The sequence below is a fragment of the Juglans regia genome, chromosome 11 (assembly GCF_001411555.2).
Source record: "Juglans regia cultivar Chandler chromosome 11, Walnut 2.0, whole genome shotgun sequence".
In the NCBI taxonomy this organism is placed as follows: domain Eukaryota; kingdom Viridiplantae; phylum Streptophyta; class Magnoliopsida; order Fagales; family Juglandaceae; genus Juglans; species Juglans regia.
In genome coordinates this window covers 24,091,921-24,118,430 of record NC_049911.1, presented here as the reverse complement: position 1 = coordinate 24,118,430, position 26,510 = coordinate 24,091,921, and the positions used below count along the sequence as shown (strand labels likewise).

The 26,510-nt window shown below is 34.6% G+C and overlaps 3 protein-coding genes across 4 annotated transcripts; 1 reads left to right on the top strand and 2 right to left on the bottom strand.

Annotated features, from left to right (window-relative positions):
- Positions 1-1,470: 1,470 nt before the first annotated feature.
- On the bottom strand, positions 1,471-2,722 carry LOC109002256 (glutathione S-transferase-like). Its single transcript, XM_018979919.2, has 3 exons — positions 2,343-2,722; positions 2,193-2,241; positions 1,471-2,093 (listed from the first exon to the last, which is right to left on the bottom strand). Exons 1-3 carry the CDS (start codon positions 2,490-2,492, stop codon positions 1,645-1,647), a joined length of 648 nt encoding a protein of 215 aa, XP_018835464.1. The 5' UTR covers positions 2,493-2,722; the 3' UTR covers positions 1,471-1,644.
- Positions 2,723-3,815: 1,093 nt separating this feature from the next.
- Positions 3,816-8,668, bottom strand: LOC109002255 (autophagy-related protein 18a-like). 2 transcript variants are annotated; one of them, XM_035695788.1, is made up of 5 exons: positions 7,568-8,610; positions 6,138-6,345; positions 5,039-5,165; positions 4,408-4,506; positions 3,816-4,109 (listed from the first exon to the last, which is right to left on the bottom strand). In XM_035695788.1, exons 1-4 carry the CDS (start codon positions 8,510-8,512, stop codon positions 4,416-4,418), a joined length of 1,371 nt encoding a protein of 456 aa, XP_035551681.1. In that variant the 5' UTR covers positions 8,513-8,610; the 3' UTR covers positions 3,816-4,109; positions 4,408-4,415. The 2 variants fall into 2 exon arrangements, with proteins under 2 accessions (XP_035551681.1, XP_018835463.1); XM_018979918.2 differs by lacking the exon at positions 3,816-4,109 and having other exon boundaries at positions 4,117-4,506; positions 7,568-8,668.
- Positions 8,669-15,732: 7,064 nt separating this feature from the next.
- Positions 15,733-20,345, top strand: LOC109002253 (wee1-like protein kinase). Its single transcript, XM_018979917.2, has 10 exons — positions 15,733-16,099; positions 16,385-16,445; positions 16,537-16,603; positions 17,466-17,738; positions 17,890-17,957; positions 18,075-18,184; positions 18,262-18,302; positions 18,379-18,527; positions 19,213-19,566; positions 19,953-20,345. The coding sequence occupies exons 1-10, from the start codon at positions 15,822-15,824 to the stop codon at positions 20,043-20,045; spliced, it is 1,494 nt and encodes a 497-aa protein (XP_018835462.1). The 5' UTR covers positions 15,733-15,821; the 3' UTR covers positions 20,046-20,345.
- The last annotated feature ends 6,165 nt before the right edge of the window (positions 20,346-26,510 follow it).

Sequence of the window (26,510 nt, the reverse complement as noted above, 5' to 3'; positions counted from 1 at the left end):
GTATTAGCAATAGTCACATCTTGGAGGAGTTTATTTGCAAACATTAGTAATTAGTAGGATATTAAAATAATTAAATAAATTGTGGGGGTGATTATAATAACATTATTATAGCTGACTCCCCATGAGTTAGTCCATCCTCATCGCAGAGAAACATCGGAGACGCCGGAGGTAGAGGCTACTTTTAGCCGTGTGGAGGCCGATTGGTTTGATTTTGATTCGAGTCACATCGAAAATATGGTACTCCATCTTCTTTATCTTACCTTTGAAACGGACAAATATTGTCCGAGTCCTCCGGACGTGGCTAAAAACGATGAGTGTTCTCACCATATGTTTGTTTAAAGGTGTGTGAGAACTAAATTTCCCCACTAAGAGTGAGTCTGGAAGTTGTGGTGGGCTGGGAGGGGGTCCAGTTCAGTGCATTTTCTGTGTGGTTTACCGGTCGACGTCGGGAGATGAATCTCCCTCCAGGCTCCATAGGGATTAAGTTCCAATGGGTGGAGGGCAAAGAGGGGGATGCTGTAATAAAGGTGGGAGGAAAGATGGGTGTGCAAACGAGGCTAGGGTACCCATACGAACTCGGACGATGAATCCCTTGGCAAAGGCTGACTTAATTATAAAAATAAGTTATCATAGGCAATTTAGGCCTCCTTCAAATACATAAGTTTGGGAATAAATTTTACTTGTACCTTTATTCATAGGGTCATGCCACTTAAATAATAAATATAACTTAGCAAAAATACTGTACATAGAATTTTTTAACATAATAAGAGATAAATATGATACTTATTAACAACATTGTTCAAGAAATAAAGGTGAAATTAAACTATTGACAATTCTATTAACAAATTTCTTTTTTTTTTTTTTTCGAAATTCAGAATGTAAGAAAATACAGCAGAAAAACACTTCAAACTCAGCTTATAAAATTGCTCCAAAAGTTTCTCTAGGCTGACAAATTCTAAACGTTTTTTTTTAATGGCGAAGTGTACTACGTAATATAAAATTAGAGTAATACTTAACAAATTTACAGCCTAAATATTTTTTCAAGAGAGACAAAAAGAGATGGGGTTTTTGTATATATCAGATGGTCCCAAAACCAAACTGAGGGGAACTATTTATAGTCCATCTACACATGGCAAGCCTCAAGGTAGCCATTACACTGCAATCAATTTGCAGACATTGCAAGCTGCAATTAAAACAGCCATGTAACGTATGCCATTACCATAAGCATGAAGGGAGGGGGTCAGCCCACGTGGGCGCCCCTCCAGCCCTCCTGCTAACAGATTTTTGGCCAAGTTGATTATTACTGCTAACAACTTCATCTAGCGACGTGATGATAGATGACTACTAGTAATTATCATATGCATGATGAGACAAGAATTTCACTTAAAAGAGGATCAAATATTTAAGTTAATTTTTCTTTTTAATCTTTGCAGTTAGCCGTGCAAGAATAACCATTGAAAAACAACGGAATACTGCATAAACTTGGAGCCCTTCAATTTGAAAACTGAATGGAAAATACAAGTAACAACTCATAGAGAGAACGACCCGATACAGAAGTCCAAACACTGAACAAGCTGGGAGACTGAAACACATACTTATTGAGTTCAAATGACACCCTAGAGCACCATAACAACAGTTTACTCCTTACTGTTGCTTTTGCATGGCAAGGACCTTCGACCAAGCTGGCCTCGCTGTGATATCGGCTATCCACGCACTGACATGGGGGCGGGAATCAAAGAGCTTCTTAATCTCAGTGCCCATCAAGTAATGTATATTGGGCAGGTGGTGCAGATCTACCAAGGTGAAGCTTTCACATCCCAGGTACTTCGACTTAGCCAGTCGACTCTCATAGACATCAAGGACCTTAGCCAGCTTAGCTTCGTTCTCCTCCACAACTGCTTTATCTGTAGCCATGCCATACATTGGCTTGACTGCCAGCTCCCAGGTAAGCTTCGAAGTTACCGGGTCAAATTGGTGGGCCTCCACCTCCATCCACAACCCTATGATTGCTTTCTTCTTTGAGTCTCCGCATACCAAGTCGGTTCCCTTCTCAGCATACTCGTTGGCAACGTACTTTGTAATTGCCCTTGATTCTGCAGTAAAAAAGGGTCCAATCGTGACAATCACACTAATTGCATTCATGCACTAAAAGTATTAGGTAATATCTGCCGGTTGCACATCATGAACTTTACCAAAGAGTTTTAGATCTCCATGTTCAAAGCCTGGAACTTGACCAAACGGCTGCATTCACAACAATAAATTAGATTCAGCAGAATTATAGAAGAGATTACAATTCATTCAAACCGTTGATCGAGTAACATTAATAGCTTCCTTTTCCTTACATTGATGGACAGGAAGGACTCCTTCTTATGTTCCCCAGCTTTCATGTCTACCGGAACAAACTCAAATTCAACCTCTTTCTCATAAAGGGTAGCCAGAACTCGAGCCGAAGCTGTTGAGAAAGGGGTTCCATGTACTTTGATGGCCGCCATGATTGTGGATGGTGTTTTGTGATCGAGAAATAAGAAGAGAGGAGATATATATATACCAAGGAACAGGGGGCTATATGATCAGGAGAGTTTTGATCCGGGTCCGTATATTATGGAGTTAGACTGAGCCTCACTTCGACTCTATAATGTTCTATTGCATGGTACGTGGCAAGCAGATTACTTCAACCACATTTTCAACCACATTGCTTCGACATTTCTGGTATTTTCCCCCTATTTTTACATGCATGATTGATTAAAAAAATAAATAGTGATTATCTGATCGGTACAAGTTGTTGACATATGGCAGCAGACAATCCCAAGTGACCTGGTTCGTCTTTTAATTTGGTTCTGAGACTCAACTCGCAATGTTCGCAGGGTCACACGGATTTTTTTGTGGAGGAAAAGAAAACTTCCCTACAATTACTTTGTACGAGTCTCGAAGCGATCTGTTTTAAAGTTATTCATTGCATTCTTATTTGAGAAATTATACATGAAAGTTTACGCCATTCACTTTCATCTAATTCATATGTGATTTATCATCCTTTTTTTAATCTCAAAGCTTAATGTATATGTGTTTAAATAGAATGATAAAAATGAAAAATTTAATGTTAGATAGATGGATGTGTGATGTAAAACTTTTTTATAACTTTTTTATTTTATTTTATTGTAAATATGGCATTAAGAACCATTTAAAAAATAATTTTTTTTTATATAAATCTCATAATTATTCATTTTTTTTATATAAAAAATTCACAATACTTATACACTTTATGACTATAAATATAATTTCTCTTTCCGAAATTAGTGAATTCATTTAAATCTATCGATAATATTAGTATTTAGATTTGTTCATATTTTTGTTTAAATTTTAAAATTAAATGTCATGAGAGATAGATGTGTCAGGAATCTCAAGAGTTAATTTCCTATCTGAGGACATTCACAATAGTTCTTTTATCTTATCCTTTAAAATAAATCACCAAACTTCAATTTTTTTATTTTACATATTAACTTTTACAACATATCATATCTCATCTTATCTATTTTTTCTTCATATCACTGAAAATTTTTTTTTTATTCTTTTTAAGCATTTCCTTTCTACCAATAAATTTGTAATATCCATATGTTTTTTTATTTGCAATACATTATTATATACAATGTAATATAATTCAATCATATACACAAAATAAAAATATATAAGCCAAATAAAAACTAAAATTAAAATTAAAATATGAAAACATTAGATAAATAATATTTCCAAGATATTTAAAAAATAAATAAATAAAATAGAGGTTTTTTTTAAATGATGAACAAAAAAAACAAATGAAATATAAAAGTAAAAGTAAATGAGGGAGTAAATAAAATATAAATAATAAAAAAATTGTTTGAAAGATGAACAGTACTGGATTACTGTAACAATTTATATTTTACATGTTCTTTTACACAATCGGATGGAACTCATTTTCTGAACAATTCTTTAAATAATTTATATTTTTTTGTATTATGAATAAGCCATTGAGAATGCACATAGATGGCGCGACAGAGTTGATTGAACTCTGAAGTCCACACCGATAGGTCTTGCCCACTTTCTCAACTTTAGAGCCAGGTGTTATGAAGAAGAACCTGCACATGACAAAGAAAGAAATACCTTGAATACATCTCATGCTCAAGCATCACAGACAACTGAGATTGAAGAATCTGATGCATACGCGTCCAGCACTTGCATCTTACATTTTGTGATGAACAGATACAGAAGGTTAATTACAGTCATTTTTCACTTGTTTCTTTTGGAAGGCCAGTAGCATAATTGATACTACTCATATATTTACAACGTGATTACCCATATTAATCCTATATCAAGGAAAGAAAAGAACCAAAGTTAACAAAAGAATATAATATGTAGCAACGAGATAATATGTACACGTGGCATCAGAAAGCTTCTTCTGGCTTCAGAAAGTTGTGATATTCCAGCTGCGTCATCTCTCCTCCCATGGCCGGGTCAAATTGACAGCGATAGAAGCTGCATATAAAAAGTTAATAGCATATTAAACTGGATGTTGAGATTATTGAACAGCTCATTTTAGTCATCTTTGCCAAAAATCGTCAAGACAATTTCAAAGAAATATGAATTTACACCTAATTCCAGCTATCTAATGAGCAGCAGCTTATAAGATGGAGTATTCTGTTAATTAGAAATATATATATACAATTAAAAGATGGAGTATTTTCTTAAAATACATTGACTATTGTGATGTAGCATTATGTGAAGACCTCCACAGTGCCTAACAATGAACTTGTTTACTATAGTACATTATAAGGGATGAATGGCTATGAAAATTGCACGATTAAATGGTGTAGTAATCAAGACCCCCCCCCCCCCATATGGTAGTCCGCTTCCCTGTGTGTGCGCGTGCGCAAATAAGCAGTAACATCATACATGGCGAATTAGGGAGGGAGGGGGGAATAATAATAGTTCTATTGGTGCACACTAGCATTATAAATGGCTTTCCTAAATTGAACAAGGAGTCGTGCTTTATATACATTAGTCTTACCTTCCATCCATGCCAAGAATTACCACTGTATTTTTTTGGTGACCAAAAGCAACAATGTAATGAGAACCCTCAGGCAAGCGGAACTGTGCAACCGACCACTCTGAGCTAAAATACTTTGGCAACACTCCTGCAAGTGCAAAGGTTATTTAGACCCAGAACCTAAAAAAGGAGACAAACATACTTCATTGGTAGCAAACAAGAAGATTATACATTTGCCATTGCCTAAGCTCTTTCACATGTGGCAGGTCAGCTAATCAGTTCACCTGCCAGTGTATCGATTTCTCCAAACAAGCAATAATTACAGGCAACAACGTAAAATGAGCTTTTAAAAAAAGGCCCCAACAGTACCAATGTAGTTAACTTTAATATGTGATAGTACAATATTTTTTTTACATAAGTAATGTGTGATATTACAATATTATAGGACAAATACATTGTCTCTTTAAAAAGAAGTAACAACATATCTAGCCTTTAGAGCAATTGGATGGGGAAAGAAAAAATAGAAGTCTCATCTAAAGAGTGTGTAGAACTCTTTATAACATCAAGTTAATTTCGGCCTCTATTAATAAAAGTCTCAAGTTCCACGAGACTAACTTCAGTTATTTCAGATATGCCTAGCATAAGACCCATTGACCTCAATTTTTCTTTTTGACCCGCCCATTGACCTCAATTGAATTTGGTAGTCATCATTATAAAGCATCTGGAAGAAAAATATCACAACAGATTGAAAAGAGGTGACATACTCAACAATTCTAGTATATCACAAATTCCCTTGTAAAACAAAGCACCTTCATTCTATCCCCTCAGTATACAAAAGAGCATATCTGGACGCATCATGAAAATAGGAGCATTCTCAGTTCTTTTACATTGCATTCTATTTGATTGACCAAGTCATCATGAATTACATTATCCATTATTTAGCTCCCCTTTGTTGAATATGTTAGTTTCCTCAAACACCCAGCACAATTTATTTATTTTTTTAATATCAGCATGGACATTCCGAAACAAAACTTCACTTGTAGACAACAAAATATATATTTTTGTCTTATAGGTAAAAAAGTTATATAAAATTAAAGAAATAAAAAAAGAGGTAGTATACCCTTAATGAAAGAGAGAGATGAGCTTGATTGTGTAACAGCAAGATTAGAATCAGATGCATATCGTGACTTCTCAATCCCAGGTGATCCAGGATTAACCTTAAGGTTAAAAATGTGGACGGTTCCCTTGTCACTTGAGACTGCCAACCACTGGGCTGTTGAAGAGAATGCTAAGCTGTAGATCTCTGCTCTATCTGCACCCCTCCTAACCTACATGCAATGTCCAGTTAATTTCACAATGTATCTGAAACGTTTTGAACTGCATAATAACATATCAGAACCAATATGAAAGAGATTGCAATGGAAATTATGTATTTAGACTTTTACCAGACAACCTCCTCGGCCTTCAAGGAGGAACAAAAATAAAGATGGCAAAGGTGACAACCCAACATACCACATTATTACTTTGTTTTTTTTTGGATCGGTAGCATTCCACATTATTCCTTAATGGACGTAGTTAAGGCAGTTGATTAAGATAACCTAAGGACCGAATTAAGCAAAGAGGTGTCCAAAACTACCAAGCTACAAGTAATCCAGGAATCTAGAAAATCACATGATTTGATACTAAGAAATGTCACTTAGGCTTAAATACCCAGTAAGCTTAAGTTAGAAAATTCACAACCACAATTATTCTGAAGTGGAAAAAACGAAGGCACCACTAATCAGTATTTTGCTTTATTTGATAAAAAAATATCTGTAAGTAATTATTGTGATTGGATTTTTAAAAATGAATTAATTCCCTTGATACAACTTCAACACAAGCATCCTCTTCTCAAAAATATCATTTACCTAACTACATCCTCTCTTGCCTTGCCACTCACTCATATCAGTGCCGCTCATCAGATGTTTGTAACTATCATAATCAAGGAAAATTGTCCTAATACACTGTAGAGGATAATGTTGCTTCTACAGCTGCATTTATTTTGAAGCGTTATGAATCTTAAGTAAAAAATTATCGGCAACAAATTTGAATTTACTTGCAAGATCCGACACGAACAGAATCTCAGTAATCAGTATATCACATTCTTTAGTGCAAGTCTCAAATGAAAGAAGGTATGAAATCGACGATACCCATTATTTCAAATCGACAATTTAACACAACAAGAGATTCAACATGTGAAGTAATCGGCCATTGTTCCATTACTGCCTATGGGGAACTTCAATCGAAGTCTATGGTTCGTCCCTAGTCACTAGCCTTCAACCGTGCCCCTTGCAAGTAACCCTAAACTCGACGGCGTTTTACACGGCATAACATACGTTCATTCTAAACAGTGAAGTAAGCCAATCACTCCATTCACAGGAAGTGCCTATAGGAATTTCCAGTCACCGAATAAGTATCAAGTCATGAATTGCACATAAACTCCAAATTTCACATCAATTAGTAATAAAATATAGATTCAATCTTTCGGATTTGTAATAAACAATCAAATACCTCTTGAAGAAGTGTTCCGTCGATGCTATTGAAAACCCGGACCAGAGTGCCCTTGGAGCTCGCCGTAGCGAGCAACTGCCCGTCCGGCGTGAGCGCGAAGCAGGCAATCCTCGAGTCGTGCGCCATGATAAACTTGGTTCTCTTCGAAGCATAGTGCTCGACCCGAACTTGTCCTTTCTGCAACCCGGGGCAGACCAGGACCAGCGACGCCGCCAGTTGGGATACCGAGCAGAGGCCCTTAGGGTTCGAGATGGTCTCAATTTGGTGGAGCAACTTCAAGTCGGTAAAGTTGTACACGTAGACCTTCTGCTCCAGTACGACGACGATCCTGTCGCGGCGCAGCCGTACGGAGCGGACGTCGGAGCGAAAAGAGAGCTCGCCGATGCAGCGGCCCTGGTGGTCATCCCAAATCATGACCTTGCTTGATGGGTACTGAGGGTGGGGTCCCCCGCCGACGAGAGCCAGGATGTTGCACCGAAAGAGCATCTCTACTCCGGAGATCCCCCCGTCGTCGAAGTCCCGGCGGAAGATCTCGCGAAACGGATCGCAGTTGAAAATCCGGAACCCGCAGTCAGTACCCACGGCGAAGCACCCCTGGTCCTGGTTGAACGACAGGTGGAGCAGGGTCGGTGGATCATGCGGCTTGGGGATGTTAGGATTAGGCTGCTCGTTACGGCCATGGCCATGGGGTTCAAGCGTTGGCGGATCATATGGCTCCGGAAACGCCTTGTAGATGTTAGGGTTAGCGTTCTGATCGTGGTCATGTTCGTCAGGTTCGTCGCCATGGGATCCAATAGATTGGTAATCAATTGATCGGAAAGATATGGCCGAATCGTTCTGAGAGTCGAGGGGAATAGACTGTTCCTCTTGAGTGACAAAATTAGGGTTTGGATTAGGGTTAGGGTTAGGCCAGGGCGGGGATGGGAAGGTAGAGAGGGTGGCCATGAGAGAGAGAGAGAGAGAGAGAGAGAGAATAGGGGATCTCGGGAGTTAAAACTTCACACATGCCAGCCAAAGCTACGAGTCTACGACAACGAGAAATTGCGGTCTTGTTCAACTTTCTGATCTAAAGAAAGCAGAACGATGCTCCGTTAAAGACCCAGCCCATGTTTAAAAGCTCATACGGCATACACTTCGGTCCGGCCCAGCCAAAAAATAGTGAAACAGACAAAAGTAAAACACCATGCCGCGGATCTAATCCGAGTCAACCGCGCGGCGTGACAGGACAACTATTTAGGACTCGTTTAGAATAGTTTGTCAATAAATATTTTATTGGATTTTGTTAAATGAGAGAAAAAAATTAAATAAATGTATTACAGAGTTAAAAAAATGTTTAAATTTAATTTTTTAATATAATTTTTATTTTGAAATTAAAAAAAGTTGTATTATTTTTTGTGTTTTATTTAGAAGTTAGAAAGTTGTATTGGATTTTATGTTTGGATAATAATTAAGTAAGATGAAAAAGTTCAAATTTTGAAATTGAGAAGTGTTTTGTATTTGAATGATAATTGAGAAGGCAATTATAAAAATTTTTGATAATATATAAAAATATCCAAGTGTCCAAATATGCCCTTAATATCATGATTGGAAGGATACAATCGTCCATTGGTTAGCTCGGCCCAGCCCGATTACCAAAAGAAAGGCCTGGTATCAAAAGGGTCAGGGTAAGAAGAAGGCCCAAACCAGGAGGGAAAAGGACAAGGCACACCCTGTTCAAGCGCATCCCCGACCACCCCACGTCTAATGATTAGATATAGATGGAATGCCACATTAAATGTGACATGACGCTGTCCCCAAACACAAGGGTTTGGGTGGGTCAAGAGCCCTTTCGACAGGGAACACTGCATTAAATGCAATTGGACGCCACTCTCAGGAGAAGCCCCGACGAAGGGGTGAGACGCCCTGATAAGAGCCGCCGCATTAAATGCGACGACACCCAATCCATCACTAGGGGGACACACTAGACATTGGGAATGCAGGATTCCACTGAGATAGGTATGAAAGCCATTTGCAAGTACCAATCAACGAATCCTTTTTTTCTTCTCTCCGAGAGCTTGACTCCTTCTTGGTAATCTGGGCCCATCAAGCTTCCCCGCCTCAGGTGACCAATGGAGCACAACGAGGCATGAAACAGGTCCTTAACAATGATCCTAAAACTTAAGCAAATTTTTTCAATTTTAATTATCTAAGAACAATATTATAACTATTGGTTGAAATTCTTGACAATCGGATTTGATGAGTGAATCATCTCAAATTACAAGACAATACCACAACTCTTTACTAGTAAGGTAGAGATATGTTGTTTTCTTAACTTTCGGACCAATACCATCATTAACACTTATAAATTTGTTGTATCCTAAACCTAGGGACAAAAATGATAAGGTACCAGATAATTTATGTACCCAACATAAGTTTTGTGTACCAAGTATCATGAGACTTTTGCTATCTTCAAAAAGTTGTGATATTCCAGTTCTGCCATCTTTCCTCCTTTCTATGCATCAGATTGATATCGATAAAAATTGCATATGCATTTAATTGCACATCATAAATTAAAGTGTTAAGGATGTGTTTCACATCACCACTGACATTCTCAACCAACCTGTATCAAAAGAAGGATAGGGGCTCTGTGTGTTAAGAACACCTCTGATACCAAGTCAGTATTTAGAATGGAAAGATATAAAATCTCTAGGGTCATGAAAGTTACCTCAAATCATCTATCATTACCATTTATATAGGCCCTTACTTAACCAATAGAGATCGTACAATTGCATGATCTTCTCCGATGATTTCAATATGTCGAATATCAGGCCTTGGATAGACAACAATCTTGGAAGGAAATATCACTTTGGGTGAGTATCTCCAATACTTATCCTTTTTAGGGAGGTCCGAGAACCCCAGGTTACATCGTTAACCAGCAATTGGTTTGGATTTATTAGTGATATCTCTACGTGGTTGTATGATATATCTCCTTATTTCTCATTTGTTGGGCTCGTGGTATTGCGTTCATGGAACTCTGTAAGGTGAATTAGGCACAATCCTAATTGGGAGATATATGCCCCTCCATAAAGTCTCAATAAATTGTCACCAATTGTAAAACCAACAAGGCCCCGTTTAGATAATGAGATGAGATGAGATGGTTTTAGATAAAAATTAAAAGTTAAATAAAATATTCTTAGAATATTATTTTATTTTTTAATATTATTATTATCTTGAGATTTGAAAAAATTGAATTATTTATTATATTTTGTGTGAAAATTTGAAAATGTTGTAATGATGAGATGAGATTAAATCAAACTGTTTCTGTATCCAAACGGGATCTAAATGTTTCTTGGGATCTGATAATTCTAGTTACGGCTACGCTCCGACTCGTACAACTCCGACCTCTGACTCTGACCAAAGTCAGATCTTAAGTTGAGCTTCAATTCCAACTCCGATTAGAGCCTCGAAGTTAGAGTTGGGCTGCCTTAGAGTCGTCGTCAACCATTTTCTAAACCTTCCACTTTCATCCCAAAAATCTTAGAAATTCCCTCTCAACTATTTTACACAATATTCACTCTCAACCCTTGGCATACACCAAAACTAGAGTCGCACCCAACCAAACCGAGACTCATCTCGTCGGAACCACCACCATGAAACCCAGAGGACATCGATGGTAAGACCCAAATCCGTTTACTGTCACTTCCTCTCTCCTCTGTGATTAATCAATACTCTCATTCTGCCACCATCGACCACCACTAGGGGTTGGAGGTTCTCGCATCAAAATAAAAAACTTTGCCACTAACTTGAGATTTTCCAACCAAAAACACAAGAATAAAAAAGGTTGAGTCTCGAACTAGAGCAACAAGAGCTGCGACCAACATTCCAAGAGGGAGAGCAATTGTGGCCACATTACTCTCGCTGCGCCACGCCGCACCTTGCTTCTTGGACAACCACATAAACCATCGGTAAGGATTTGTCACACTGTTCTTTTTCTCCCAAATGAAGGTGTTTTTCACCTTCTCGATTCATGTAATTTTGACTTATTGGTTCTTTTTCTCCACAACTAGTGCCAAGCCCCAAGGAAACATTAGGAAGATAATTTCAGCAATAGTTGAAAAGTGACATTGTGAAGATAATTTGGACTGTTTTGAAAAATGGCCTAGCAGGTATTGGGAAGAAGAAAAGCCTAGTTTTGACCTATCAAAGTAAACAACTTTCTTTAAAAAAATTGGTCAGAGTTCAAAGCTGATATCAAATCCAACTCTGACTAATTTTTTTAATGAAACTCCAAATTCTGACTTTTTGACTCTGTCGGAGGTAGAATCTGAAAGGGTGGTTGGCCGGAATCAGACTTATAGAAAAAATGCACAATCCTAATTCTAGGGGTGTTGCGAGGGTGGCCCCTTTTGGCACCTTGCCCCCACATAGGCGGAGGGTAGGGTTGCTCCCCCGGAATTTGCCCCCGCACACTGAGGGCTGGAGAGGTGGAGGAGGATGAGAAGAAGAGGATGTCGTCTGCCCCTCCGTTCATTGCCCACCACGAGGAGGGTAGGGTTGCCCCCCCAGGGAGAAAAAAAACACGTTGTTTTGGTAATGAATTTATTTGTATATGTATGTGTGTGTATATATATATATATATATATATATATATATATATATAACTGGGTTGGGCTTAAGCTCAACCCAAGGTGGCCCAGACCACCTACCACCCCAACTGAGTATTTTCCTTGTAGGCGAGGTTGGGGTGGTGGATGCAAATTGGGCAGTGGTGGTGGGGGCGATGCCCCATTGCCCACCCCTACTTAATTCTAGCTATCTTCAAAAGACTAATCAAATAAATCATTACTTCGTTATGGATGAGTTTGAAGAAGCATGAAATTTCCACCAAAACCTACTCAGGGAAACATGAGAAATGATATTTATAGTTATAGAGTGCGCAAATACTACACACTCATTTTGAAAAAAGTGAATAAATAAGAAACTCACATGAAAAATAATAATTTTTTAATGATTGACCCCATTTTTTTTTCAAAATGAGTGTGGGGTGCTTGTACAACCCATGACTATATCTAACATTACTCAATAAACATTTATGTCATACTTTCGCTACGATTTGTAAGAACCGAGATTGAAGTTAAACATACTTTCTGTTGAAAATTCTCTCAGCAAATCATGTCCAACATATAATTCAAAGATTTGATCATAGGCCCACAAGCCGTATGTACATATTTACAAAATTTAAAAAACACACTACGAGCCTCAGACCTCGTTTGATAACCCATCTTATCTTATTCTTAAATATCACTCAAACTCAAACATTTTTCAATTTTAAATTTTAAATTTTCTCATCTAATTATTATCTAAATATTTCAACTTTCTCAAGCTCCCAAACAAAATATAAAAAATAATACTACTTTTTCAAATTTCAGAACAAAGATAATATTCAAAAATAAAATTCAAAATCTTTTAACTTTATAGTATTTTTATTCAAATTTTATCTTTAATTTTCTAAAACTCAATAAAATATCTTAATTCAAACTATCTCATTATTATTAACATATATAATGGAATATTTTAAATATTCAAACGGGGGACCTTAGAGCACTTGGATTATGCATCTACATATTTGCATAATATGACCTTAAATTGGATTATATTGGATTATACATATCCAAAAATTTAAATTGTTGTGAACAATGTTTCTATAGATTTGAAGATACACTGTTCACTCTCTAAATCTTATTTTATTACTTCTTTCTCTTTCCTCCCCCTTATCTTTCTATTTCCACCAACTGATAGAATTTTAGGAAAAAAATTTTAATGGGTGCTAAGTGATAGAATTTACAGCGGTGTTAATTGTAAACTATACAAAAAAAGAAAAATAAATAATAGTAAAATAATAAAGTAATAATATTTTATTATTATTTGGCTCGAATATGCATAATATAATCTGTGAATTTTTTTTGATATGTAAAATCAATATATAAAAGATGTAATTTTACATATGCACGTAGAAAAACCAATTCTAGTGCTCAATTCTTCCAATCAATGTACAAAAGCATAAAATCAAGAAAATTGTTTCAAATGGGCACGTACAGAAATATGATTATGAGTTATTATAGAAAATGAGAAATTTTATTTACAATCTTGAGTAAGGGATTGCATGTGTAATTCTATTGATAAATGAGAATAAAATGAGAAAAAATATCATTTTAAAAAGGATATTATTATAATCATTATTTTTTTAAACATAACTGTACGAGCTTGCATGAACAATTTCTATTTAGAAATTGTATGTAGACTAATTCTATAAAAAATACCTTAAATTTAGAAAATTTAATTTTCACACATTTGATTTGAGAAGAGATTAACCGGAGGGTACATATTTTCATAAAAGAGTAATGCTACTCATCATTCCAACTTTCATCATTTTATGATATGGCATTAGGTGATTAAAAATTATTTATTATATTTCACTTATAAATCTATTATTTAATACCACATATTGAAATGATGATAATGTAATATAAGTTTGAATGATAAATAGATTTTTTTAAAGAGTACTCGTATACATTTAAGTACAACTCATTTTATAATCAATTAAAACAAATATATTACATCATTAATAATTAATTTTAATTTAAAAAAACTACTATCCATTAAATATAAAATTATAACAAATTTGTAGTCAATCGTTTTCTTCGTCTAATGTTCGATTCCCTCGATCTTGAATTTATCAATTCTAATTATATCGGTACAGTTTAAACTTTAGACCTTGTTTATTTTTAGAGATGAGATGAGATGAGATTTTTTGACATTAAAATTAAAAATTAAAAATAAATAAAATATTGTTATAATATATATTTTTAATATTATTTTTATTTTGAGATTTGAAAAAGTTGAATTGTTTATTTTATTTTGTATAGAAATTTGAAAAATGTGTAATGATTAAATGAGATGAGATGAGATGAGTTAAAAAATTTCTTAAAAACAAACGAGAAACTTTTATACAAACCATTTAAATATAAAATTATTTGTTAATATTTGAAATACAACACATTAAATTTTAATGTTCTAATTAAGGGCTAATTTGGGAACATAGGTATTCTTAGACATTTTTAGATATTTCATTCTCAAATATCACTAAAACGTAAAACACATTTTTATTTCAAATTTTAAACTTTTTTATCTAAACATTATTTAATAATTATAACTTTTACTAACTTCTAAACAAAATATAAGAGTAATGTTAGATACAATCTTAAAGAGCACACACACTCTATTTGAAAAAAAGGTACAGTTTAATATTAAAAAAATATTTTTTTTTATTTGTAATCTCAAATTTATCAAATTTTTTTAAATAGAGTTTGTAAGGTCTTACACATTTTAGAATTGCAAATGTTATTTCTCTTTAATTTTATAATATTTTTATTCTTTTTTCCTCTCATTTTTCAAAATTCAATAAATATATTAACTCAAAAGATAATGCTTGAGCCACTGTTGGGCCCTTTATGTGTTTTTTTTTTTATATAGATTTTTTTAACACTTTTAAATATTTTAAAAATAAAAAAAAATCACAATATTATTATAAAACATTTCCTTAATCACAAAGTGTTTTTTAATGATTAATATTTTTTTATTAGCTCAAATGGGAAGACTAATTTCTTTTACTTCGTAATTAATGAAATGTTTTTAAATAATGTTATAATTTTTTTTTTTGTTTTTTAAAAATATTTAAAAATATTAAAAAAATCTATGTAAAAAAAAAGAACATAAAAAACAAAACTCATAAAAGTCCAAATAAACGTAATCATGGTTTCAACTTTGACCAGACAAGCTGCTCACCATTACCAATAGTAAAGAAGAAAAAGTAAAAAGACAAATAAACCCATCGATCGCTCATATAATTTATTTATTTATTAAAGCGCACTAACTTTTTATTCCCACCGAATCGAGAAAAGCTTCCACAGCACGGAGTCGCACGTCCAGCCATTATTTGTTGTCAAAATGTGCAGGACCAAAATAACCGTTGGATTAACTCGAAGTATTTCATTCAACGGTGCAGAAAAACAAATCCAAAGGTCAAGTCTCTTTCCACGTAGTCCCGGTTGCACGGAATCCAGACTCCTTCCCGCGCAATTTGAATTATATGCTTCCCCCCACCATATTTTTCCCAAAAAAGCATTTTCCAAAAATCGAAGCGACATGCTTCAATTCTAAAGTATTTAGAATTTTAGAGCAGACCAGAGAGAGAGAGAGAGAGAGAGAGAGGTTGATGAAGACGAAAGCCCTAAAGAGGAGGAGAGAAATGAAGGGCACTCTGGCGAGGCAGTTGCATCAGGTTCAGCTAGGCCAGGCCTCTCTGGTTCCCTTTCAGCTGCACCACCAATCCTCTTCTTCCGCCTCTTCCTCCTTATCCACCCCCTCTTTCTTCCACAATCTTCTAGGACAAGATGCCGCCGATGTGAATCTTCCGTCCTTGTCAGGTGCCGGTGCCGATGCCGATGCCGATGCAGACGACCGAGATTTCATTCTCAGCCAAGATTTCTTCTGGTATATCAATTTTTCTTACTTGCGAATCAAAACTTTTATATTTTTTAGGGCTTTAATTTGCAATTTGGAGGTCGTTTCGTGTTATCGTCGGAGAGCGAGAGAAAAAAAAAACTGTTGCGTGTTTTTCTATTAATCTTGTGTTGGAGTGAAGCGAATCGGATTGAACTATGTGATTTTAGGTATTTTTGTTCTTTGTTGGTTATCTGATGATTTTTTTATTGCATATTTAAATGTTACAAACAGTTTTCTTACGTTTTTAATGGTTTGGGTTGTCCCGGAATGCAGCACTCCGGACTATATCACCCCGGATAATCAAAATGTACTGAACGGTTTCGATTGCAACAAGGTGACGGAAATAAGGGATTTGTTGCTTAGTTTCTGCTAAAGAATCGGTGTCTAAACTCTAAATTGAATGCTTTTCACTTTTTTATCCACAGGAAAACGTTCCTTGCCCAATGTCCCCGGACAAGCTGAATACAGTGAAAAGTAAGAGGCGTCGGCCAGGTAAGATCAGTTGTTGCAGCATTTGGTGATTCCTTTTTGCTGGTTTATTGTTCTTAGATGATATATTAAGCTAAAATTGACTTGCATATACTGATAGAATCACGGGAATTTTTTGAGTTACATCCACTGAATGGTGTTGTTAGACTAAACATGGGTGTTTTCTACAAGCATGTGATTTGTTTGCTATAGTTATGGAGCTTGAGATGGCTGCATCCATGACTTAAGATGTTCATGTAGGAATTTTTGAGGCATTTAGAACTGAAATTGTCCACAAATTGGAATGTTTACGCGAGTTATTTAGTATGAGTAGTGTGAGGCAAGTTGTATAATGGTAACCATCGTACATTACTAGTTAAGATGTTCAGTGAGCAGAATATCAGGGTAGGGTGACGGTTTATTGTGGCAAATGGTAGTGTGCATTGGAATTTGGAAATGTGAACTTGACTTCAATTTAAATTATAAAACTTTCAAGAATTTGGATTTTTTTATAGAGACCATGAGATTGGAGAGAAACTTATCTGAAATGGATGTCAGCATACCCCCTGGTGTATTGAATGAATATCATTATCGGAATGCATTTCGATGAACATGTTTAACGAGTTCAATTAAGCCATCCAGACTAGGGTCTTAATGTCAGTTAAATCCTGGTTCGAGGAAAATGAACATCAAGGCATTTTGGTACTTCCTAACATGTAATGGATATGTTTACAAGAAATGATTACCACTTCATGAATTTCCATTATTTTGCTGATAGGAACATTTTTAGTGGCTACAAAGTAGTGCCTCCCTTTTCTTCTTAAATTTCCTCTCTTTTGGAAAAGTATGGTGCATCTTTGTAACTGGACATCTATGCTTTTGGCAGATTGTATCTTGTTAAATCCTCTGAGTCCTAGCTTGTCTGGTCATCAACAAGTGGTAGAACTTGCAAATGATACTTTCGATATAGAAACAGATGAAGTAAAGTTAGATAAAACATCAGTGTCTGGAGCAAAGAAGATTCATAGTTATGTTTCTCAATCCGCGGTTGCATTACGCTGTCGGGTTATGCCCCCTCCTTGCATTAAAAATCCATATTTGATGGGTGCTTCGGAAATGGATTTGGATCCTTTTGGCAATCGAAGATCAAAATGTGCAGGTACAGTGCTTGTTTTATAAGCTTATTCTAAGATGTATTTGAAAGCTTTTCCATCAATTTCCCCTTTTTTGGAGGCGGGTATCGAGCTGGCAATAGGCTAGCAACGATTCTTTATCTTGAAGTTTTAATCGCATAACGTTGAAATCTGCAGGTTTCTTCCCTGCACTTACTGGTGGAGATGGACTTTCACGGTATCACACTGATTTTCATGAGATTGAGGTACCTTTACATGTTGCAAGAATTATAACTCTGCAAAATCATTATAATTATTAATTGTCAAGTTTATGGTCATTATGTAACTTGTTATTTGTTTATTTATTTGCTTCCCATTTCCAGCAAATTGGTGCAGGGAACTTTAGTCGGGTTTTCAAAGTCCTGAGGAGAATTGACGGCTGCTTGTATGCTGTGAAGCATAGCACACGCCAGTTGCATCAAGACACCGAAAGGTGGCTACTATATGCATTTACATGCTTCTATCTTTTTGTCGAGTGATGTGCTTACGCAATAATGTTGCACGTTGCAGGAGGAAAGCTTTAATGGAAGTTCAAGCTTTGGCTGCTGTAGGTATGTATATATTTTGCATCACTTTTTTGGATTTCTTAATATTTTACTAATTAGTTTCACCATCTTGCCTTTGTAGGGTCCCATGAAAATATAGTTGGATACTATTCTTCTTGGTTTGAAAATGAGCAACTCTACATTCAGATGGAGCTCTGTGATCACAGCTTATCTATGACTAAATCTTCTCAATTATTAGCTGAGCAAGAAGTGTTGCTAGCCTTGTATCAGGTTATCTTCTTTCAGTACCATTTTGTACGCCAACCTCACAGTTGAAAATATATTATAGCTATATAACATGTTGCACATGCAGTACCTGAAGTCATAACTAGACTGACCACATAGAACAGTGTTGATTAAATTTATTTTCTTTTGCAAAAAGAACATGAATAAGACCACTAATCTAGAATGCTTTTTGAAGAATAGGACTCAGAAGATACGTCTACTGCTATATCTTTTCCTCTAAAAAAGATATAGCAGTAGATACGATTGAATGCTCCTAAGTCAACTCTTTTATCCTTTACTTTAAAATATCCATCTGTTTTGGATGGTGATATTTTACCTATAAGCTACTTATTTCTTGTGTGCGGTGCATTTCATTCACTGATAGACAGATTTGAAATATTGTAATGTTAAGTGAAATATTGGAAGGCACCCATGCTTAGCATGGAAATAAGCTTTATCATTGAACTTTGTGAAGAATTCTAGATTTTGAGGGTTATCCTGTTTGTAATTTGGAGTTCAGATTTGTTCTTCATATGAAACATTATACAATGCTAAAAGCAAAGATGAAATGCAATCTTTTATTTTAATTTTTCTGAACTTGGTGCTCTATACTCTTCAATCGATCTCAACATCTTAAATATGAATTTTCCTGTACCATTATTATGTCATTTTTGATGCCTGATTTGCACAGGTGGCAAAGGCATTGCAGTTTATACATGAAAGAGGAATTGCTCACCTAGATGTCAAACCTGATAATATTTATGTAAAGAATGGTGTTTATAAGCTTGGTGATTTTGGATGTGCAACTCTCACCGATAAGAGCCTGCCAATTGAAGAGGGTGATGCGCGCTATATGCCTCAAGAAATATTGAACGAAAAATATGATTATCTTGACAAGGTTGACATATTCTCCTTGGGAGCTGCTATTTATGAGCTTATTAGAGGGTCACCTTTGCCAGAATCACGATCTCAGTTTCTGAATCTTAAAGAGGGAAAATTGCCACTCCTTCCTGGTCATTCATTGCAATTTCAGAACTTACTCAAGGTGCAAAATGTTCTTTTGTCCCTAGTTCTGCTTGAGTTCTTTATAACCAAGGAAATAATGTTCTCACTCATCTTGGGAGGGTGTGGAAAGCAACTTAGGATAACAAGTGAAAGTAAAATTGTAGTTAGAAGATTAATAGGTTGAACATCGTTGATCTGCATCTCTATTCTGCTATAGATGATATAAGCAACTACAGGTCATAGTTTGACTGTAAATATTAGTATGCTTAAGTTGGTCTCGCATACTTTCTTTATCATCCAACAGACAAATGCCTGTTCTAGAAGAAACTTGCCATTCATTTTTTAAGATAAATTTCGAAGCTGGTTTTTAGTTACAAGGAGTTTGCAACATGGTTGATTTTCTGTTGTTTTTGCCAATTCTGTCAGGCAATGGTAGACCCAGATCCAGTGCGGCGGCCGTCTGCTAAAGAATTGGTACAAAATACAATATTTAACAGGGTGCTCAGAAATGCAACATAACATTTGCAACCATGATACGAGTATTTTGGTGTGGACTGGAATGTTTTGTATATGCAGCCACTAATAATCAGCTGGTGCAGGGAAAATTTTATGGGGTAACTTACGAATGGCCAATTCTGAGAATATTTTTCCTTCATATTTACAGTGTTTATGCACCAATTTTGCCCCTCAAGGTGCAGATTTTGTATAGTAGGTTAGTGGCAATCTTGAGCAATGATGTGTTATGGATTTAAGGTATGTAGTGCGAACCTAAAATTTCCTACGCTTTCAGTGTTTGCAGTATATCTATTGGTTCTTTTCCTCGCGTTTCATTAGATATTTGACAGCATTTAAAATGTTCTAGAATTAGTATTAAAGACAACAGATTAAATCATAGAACATTTATACATATTTTACAACATTAATTGTAATTCTTTTCACTATTTCATGGCCACAGAGTTAGTATACACAACATGCCAATCGAATCCGATGTGGCATACGCAGTGGATGTTGTAACAATATAATTTTTCTCGAAGATTAAACATGTATTTTGAGATTTCTTTAAAGAAATCTGGAATAATAATAAACCAATCTGGTATTAATATCAGTAGAACTGGACCTACTCTATAACACTCTTTGCTGATGATCTGATCTTTGGAAAAGCTACTACACAAAATGCCCAATCCTTTAAAAAATGCATAGAAAAATACTCAAATTGGTCTGGACAGAAAGTTCATTCTGGAAAATCTTCAATTCAATTCAGTCAGAACACTCTTCCTCAAGAGAAAAGATACATAAAAGATTTGTTGGGTTTCAAATCTTCCAATTCCAGATTTAAATATCTAGGAATTCCTATTGCTCTCACCATCTCAAGAAAGACCTACTTTGATGAGATTCGGGAAAAAATAACTCAAAAACTTGCTAGGTGGAAAGCATAACTCCTTACTCAAGTGGGTAGAACTACCTTGATAAGATCTGTCGTGAATGCTATTCCATCCTACATCATGTCAACCATATGGATCCCCCAATCTGTTTCAAAAAACATTGATAGATCTTTTATGAAATTTTGGTGAGGATTCAATCCAAACAAATCTCACAATTTCACAGCAAAAGCTTGGAAATCAATCTGTCAACCAAAATCTATGGGAGGTCTTGGATTAAGGTTGACTTCAAACTTTAACAAAGCTCTCCTTTGCAAGCTAAGTTGGCAGATGATAAATGGGAGCAAATCCATTTGGAAGATAACCCTTGAACACAAGTATCTTAAAAACCTCTCATTCCTTAAAATCTCACAAAAGTGTCTGACTCTTGGTTTTGGAAAGGCATCTTAAAACAAAGGGACCTTCTTAAGAGCAGTATTTGTCACCAAATAAACAATGGCACCAACACTAGAGTATGGAGAGACTCTTGGATTCCAACTCAAAATACTTTACTCCCCATCCCTCAGTTTGAATCCATCCACAAAGACCATGGTCTTTTGTATCTGAATTGAATCTAGAGGAACCCAGAAGATGGAATGTCTTACTACTCCAAGCTATTTTCCATCAGATCATAGTTAATGAAATCTTAAAAATTCCTTTGACCCAAAATAACTTCCATTTGAGGAGGGATAAGGTGATTTGGACTCAACATACCCCAGGGATCTTTTTAGTGAAGTATGCTTATGCAGCTCTACTATGTTTGGGTAGTGAGAATACTTCAGAAGTGTTGAGAATGTTTATGAATAGTTATGAGTAGAGATTGAAGTGGGTTTGTGGGTTCCATTGAGAGTATTTTGAGTTGTTTGGATATATGAAATATGTTAAGTTGTTTACTTTTGGATAGATAATTGCAAAAAGTGTAGGTCCTATCAATGATTAATTTTTTTTTAATGATAATTTTATTTATATATAATAGTGAAATATTTTAGTGATTTTATTTATATTTTATATATAATAGTGATAAATATTATAGTGATTTTATTTTTTATTTATATATAATAGTGATAAATATTATAATAGTTTTATTTTTTATTTATATTTAATAGTGATAAATATTATAGTGATTTTTTTTTCCTCTGTGGCCTGATTCTCCTTCAGCTCAGCCCGGTGCCGCCGTGCGCCATCCAGCCTCACTGCCACCACCGGCGACTCCCCTTCACGTCGACGATCAAGCCAGCTACCACCGATCTCCCCCACGCGTAGCTCTCTCTCCCCTGCGATAACCTAACCGAAATGGGTGAAACTCATTTCTCTCCATTTGCGCCGCCGTATGCGGCCACCCAGACCACCGCACCTTCACCACCTCTCACAGACCAAGCCACCATGAACCTCTCTCCCTCCCTCTCTGTTGCACACTAGCATTCGCATGCGAGCAGTGAACTCTCGGCTCAGAAACACAGTGGAGAGATCTTGGTACGAAGATGATTCACTGTGTTTGCCATGTAGAGTATTTTCATCTGTACGAGAATACTTGAAAAGTGTTGATATATCTTCGCTACCCAAACGTAGCAAATTTGCTCTCTGACCAACATCAATCCACAATTAGTCCAGCTACTTGGAGAAAGGTTTGGGAACTCAAAGTTTAGGATAGATTAAAGCTGCTTACTTGGAAAATCATGAACAATATCCTTTCCACCAAGTCCTTACTGAAAAATTGTCTTCCATTGAGTGAAGATCAGTTAAATTGCCCGATATGTGAGTCTGAAGAAGAAACCCTCACTCATTTGTTCCTAAGCTGCACATTCTCAAGAGTTTTGTGGAGACAATCTCCCTGACCCCTAGATATCTCGTGCTTTGCTTCTAGTGGGATCACAAATTGGATAAAATGCTTACTCAACCCGTCAAATTCCCTCAACATACCCCCTTTAGAAGAGCATCAGTTCCAAATCTTTGCCATCATTTCAATGGACAATATCTGGTCTTTAAGAAACAAAATTGTTCATGAGTTCTTTAATCCCACACTGGACAAGTTTGTGACAGAGACATTAAAGAATTTTAAAGAACATTGTAATGCTTGGGGCAATAAACTGTTGAACAACCCTGTGAACAGAAAGGCAATACCAAAATGCCATTATTTTCTAACATTTGATATAGCATTGAGGAACACAGGAAGCACTACAGCAATAGTTTGCATGACAGCAGATGACTCTGTGGTTTTTTATCAAATCTTAGAGTGCTAATCAAGGAGAAGCAACTAGACTATATTCAGGCATTGAAGAAGCTAAAGCTCAACTGATTAAGGAAATAACAATTGGTGGAGATTCTTAAGAGAAATCTACTAATTGGATAATTGAACCTATAATTAGGGACACAAAAATACTTTTACAATCTTTTGATAGTTGAAACATTTGAAAAATATATCGAAATCATAATCAATGCGTGCATTATATTATGCAATAGATTACTTCAAATTGTATTTATAGAAGCATACCCCTTAGTTCTATAGCTTCACGTCTTTTAGATTTTCAAGTGGAAAAGATCCACATGAAGTAGTCTGTAACTATGGTAGTTAAAAAAAGAAAAAAATAAACTTTATTAATAGAACATAATCTAATGAGGAAAATATGCAAGCAAGTCTGCCGCCAAATGGAATGCAATACACGTGCTAGTCTATATTGAACATAATCTATGAGGAAAATATGCAAGCAAGTCTTACTAGTGAAAAGACTCCTAGTCTAATAAGACAAAGAAACCTATGCCAACAAAATCTGCTCCCAAAGAAACCTATAAGGCTAATTTGGTTGCAAGGTTTAGAGATCAACTTAATTTATTCTAATTTTAAATTGAATCTAATATTTAAATATTTAATTATTTAATTATTAAATTTATCTAATTAAAAATTTTTTATACGTGAGATCCATAATTTTTTTTAACTCAATATATTTTTATATATGAGATCCATAATTTTTTTTAATTTTTTAAAAATAAAATTAAATTTATTTTAAATAGACTACACATAATTCATTATTATTTATAAAAAATTTAATTTTACTTTAACTCAAGTTAACATCCAAATAAAGCGTTAGCCTTTCTATTTTGAAACGCTGCCAACTCCATAATGTGCGAATCCTTCTTCAACTTCCGGTATTCGACAGATTTGGACGTGTTTGACTTCTATTCCCTACTTCTTGCATCACACGACTCAATCTCTTTCCAACCTCACCGTTTCTCAATTACTTTTATTATTAGACTTTTAATTACTCCACAATTTTGAATCATCATATTTTCATTGTAATTTCAACCAAATGATAATGTTTTATAATTGAATTATTATATGTAAAGTCGATTTATAAAATACATCATCTGTATCATTGATGTAATCCCATTTGATTTATAAAATTCAAATCAGTAATTTTTTTTTTTACAAAAAAAATCTTACAACATCAGCAGTATATAATATGTTCTATACACTGACTTATAAATAAAAATTATTTATAAAATTTTTTTATTCAAATATTTCTTATAACCTTAATTAAGAAAAGTTTTAAGTTTACATAAAATACAAATAACTATGAGAATATTATCTTCTTTCATTTCATTGAAATAAATTTTATTTATAGAATAATATTTTCACTGATAAAAATGAACTATATATATAAATATAATTATGAAAATCCAGTTTTTTTGGATTTGATTTTGTGAATAAATTTAAACTTATTAGAATAATAAATGAGCTATTTGTAAATACAAAATGTAATTAGCTAGGCGATAAACTTGAGCTGATCTACTTGTGCTTGAATAAGAAGTAATAAACATAATTTAACCAACCACTACCGACACAAACTCGATCGACTTCGTTACCCTCTAATTGGAATCCAACTTGAGTCTAATTAATTCCATTGAAATTGGACGGCTGGATGGATGTCATGATGTGTTTTATATCTTTAGTTACTAGGCACCGACAGTACGGGATGCATATTCCATTAAACGTGTTAATGGAATAAGATTCTCAAGTCGGTTTTTGTTTTTACTTACTCCAAAACTGTTGCAAATAACCCCTAAACGTGTTAATCCTATTAATATGGTCCATATTCCATTAATATGATTCTTAATCTAGAAAAGGGTTGATTTTAGCCTATGCATAATTCATCTTAAATCGGTTTGGTTTAAGCCAATTTACCTTATTATAATTGAATTGGTTAGAAATCAAACCAATTTAGTAAACTACTTGAATCATTTACCGAACTGCTTCAATCTATGAGTTTAGGCTTAGGGTTTGTTTGGAAATATATCTCATTCTCAAACATAATTTGAATACAAAATTTTTAAATTGATCATTATAACTTTTTCAAACTTTTAAACAAAAAATAAAAAATAATTCAATTTTTTCAAACTCTTAAATAAAAGTAATATTATAAAACTATATTCTAACTATAATATTTTTTATTCAACTTTTTCTCTCTTATTTTTTAAAATCTAAAAAATACTCAATTTAAACTATTTCATTATTATTCACAAACTATTTTATTACTATTTATAAAATTTTCATCTCATCTTATTTCCTAAATGACCCATTATTCAAATCACTAATTATAATCGATTCTAACAAATTAAAAACTGTATTTATTTTTTAAATTGTCCCTGACAAACTTTTTTTTTATTTATAAAAATATAATAGAGTTAATAACTCTTTGACCAATGTATTCTACGGAACAATCAAAGAAGTGTCCACCTTCATAGGTTAGACGTCACTTATCCACGTGTGCAATGACGACTAGCTAGTGCTTAGAATTTCCTCAAACTCTCGTTTTTTTGTTTGGCTTTTGACATAATAAATTAGAAAATTTTGACACCATCAATCTTGCATTTTCATTGTGTTCCTAAAAATTCTTTAAACTTTTGCTTTCATGCATTTCATCCTTAGATTTTATGACAGATTATAATTTAGGACTCAATATTTGAGAATAAAATTTTTTATTTAATTATTACATAATCATTACAAATTTCTTAAAAGCAATCTGCCTATATATGGTTACTGCCTATATATGGTTACTGTGATGGCTTGATATTTTGGATTTGAATAATATTAAGTACAAATTTCATAAACCATTTATAAAAATATAAATCATACTAATAAAAAATAATTTTGTTTTACATTTTTCAAAGTAGATTTTTTTTTTTATTTTTTAAGAATTTAGACTAAACTTATTTATTTAGAATTTTTACAAACTATTTCAGATTTCACTTTAGATTTACCTGATAGCATGGAGGGCTCTACTTCCTCCCATATGGAGGGAAGGATATTTTCCCTTTTGAATCCCATTTTCCGGGAAAAAGAAAAGAGAGTAGAAAATCAGCCCTCTCCACGGACCACGGCCCCCCGGTCCGCAGGCGAAAGAAAGGACAATTTACATATCAGACATTTAAAGAAATCGCGGCCGCATCTAATTATCTCAACACATTCATAGCATGTTGATTTGAAATTGTTTGCTGGCGATCGTTTATTTATAGGAAAAAGCCGCCTCAGTGTTACCGCTCTACTTGACTGTTTAATTTTTATTTATTT

Excerpts from the sequence above, each read along its gene's own strand:
- LOC109002255 (XM_018979918.2), bottom strand. The coding sequence starts at position 8,512 with ATGGCCACCCTCTCTACCTTCCCATCCCCGCCCTGGCCTAACCCTAAC. Across the intron at positions 6,346-7,567 it reads ACGGAACACTTCTTCAAGAG|GTTAGGAGGGGTGCAGATAG; the intron begins GTATTTGATTGT and ends CATTGCATGTAG. Across the intron at positions 4,507-5,038 it reads ATTCTTGGCATGGATGGAAG|CTTCTATCGCTGTCAATTTG; the intron begins GTAAGACTAATG and ends TTTTATATGCAG.
- LOC109002253 (XM_018979917.2), top strand. The coding sequence starts at position 15,822 with ATGAAGACGAAAGCCCTAAAGAGGAGGAGAGAAATGAAGGGCACTCTG. Across the intron at positions 16,604-17,465 it reads AAGTAAGAGGCGTCGGCCAG|ATTGTATCTTGTTAAATCCT; the intron begins GTAAGATCAGTT and ends TGCTTTTGGCAG. Across the intron at positions 17,958-18,074 it reads CTGATTTTCATGAGATTGAG|CAAATTGGTGCAGGGAACTT; the intron begins GTACCTTTACAT and ends TCCCATTTCCAG.
- LOC109002256 (XM_018979919.2), bottom strand. The coding sequence starts at position 2,492 with ATGGCGGCCATCAAAGTACATGGAACCCCTTTCTCAACAGCTTCGGCT. Across the intron at positions 2,242-2,342 it reads AGTCCTTCCTGTCCATCAAT|CCGTTTGGTCAAGTTCCAGG; the intron begins GTAAGGAAAAGG and ends TTGTGAATGCAG. Across the intron at positions 2,094-2,192 it reads TGGAGATCTAAAACTCTTTG|AATCAAGGGCAATTACAAAG; the intron begins GTAAAGTTCATG and ends TTTTTACTGCAG.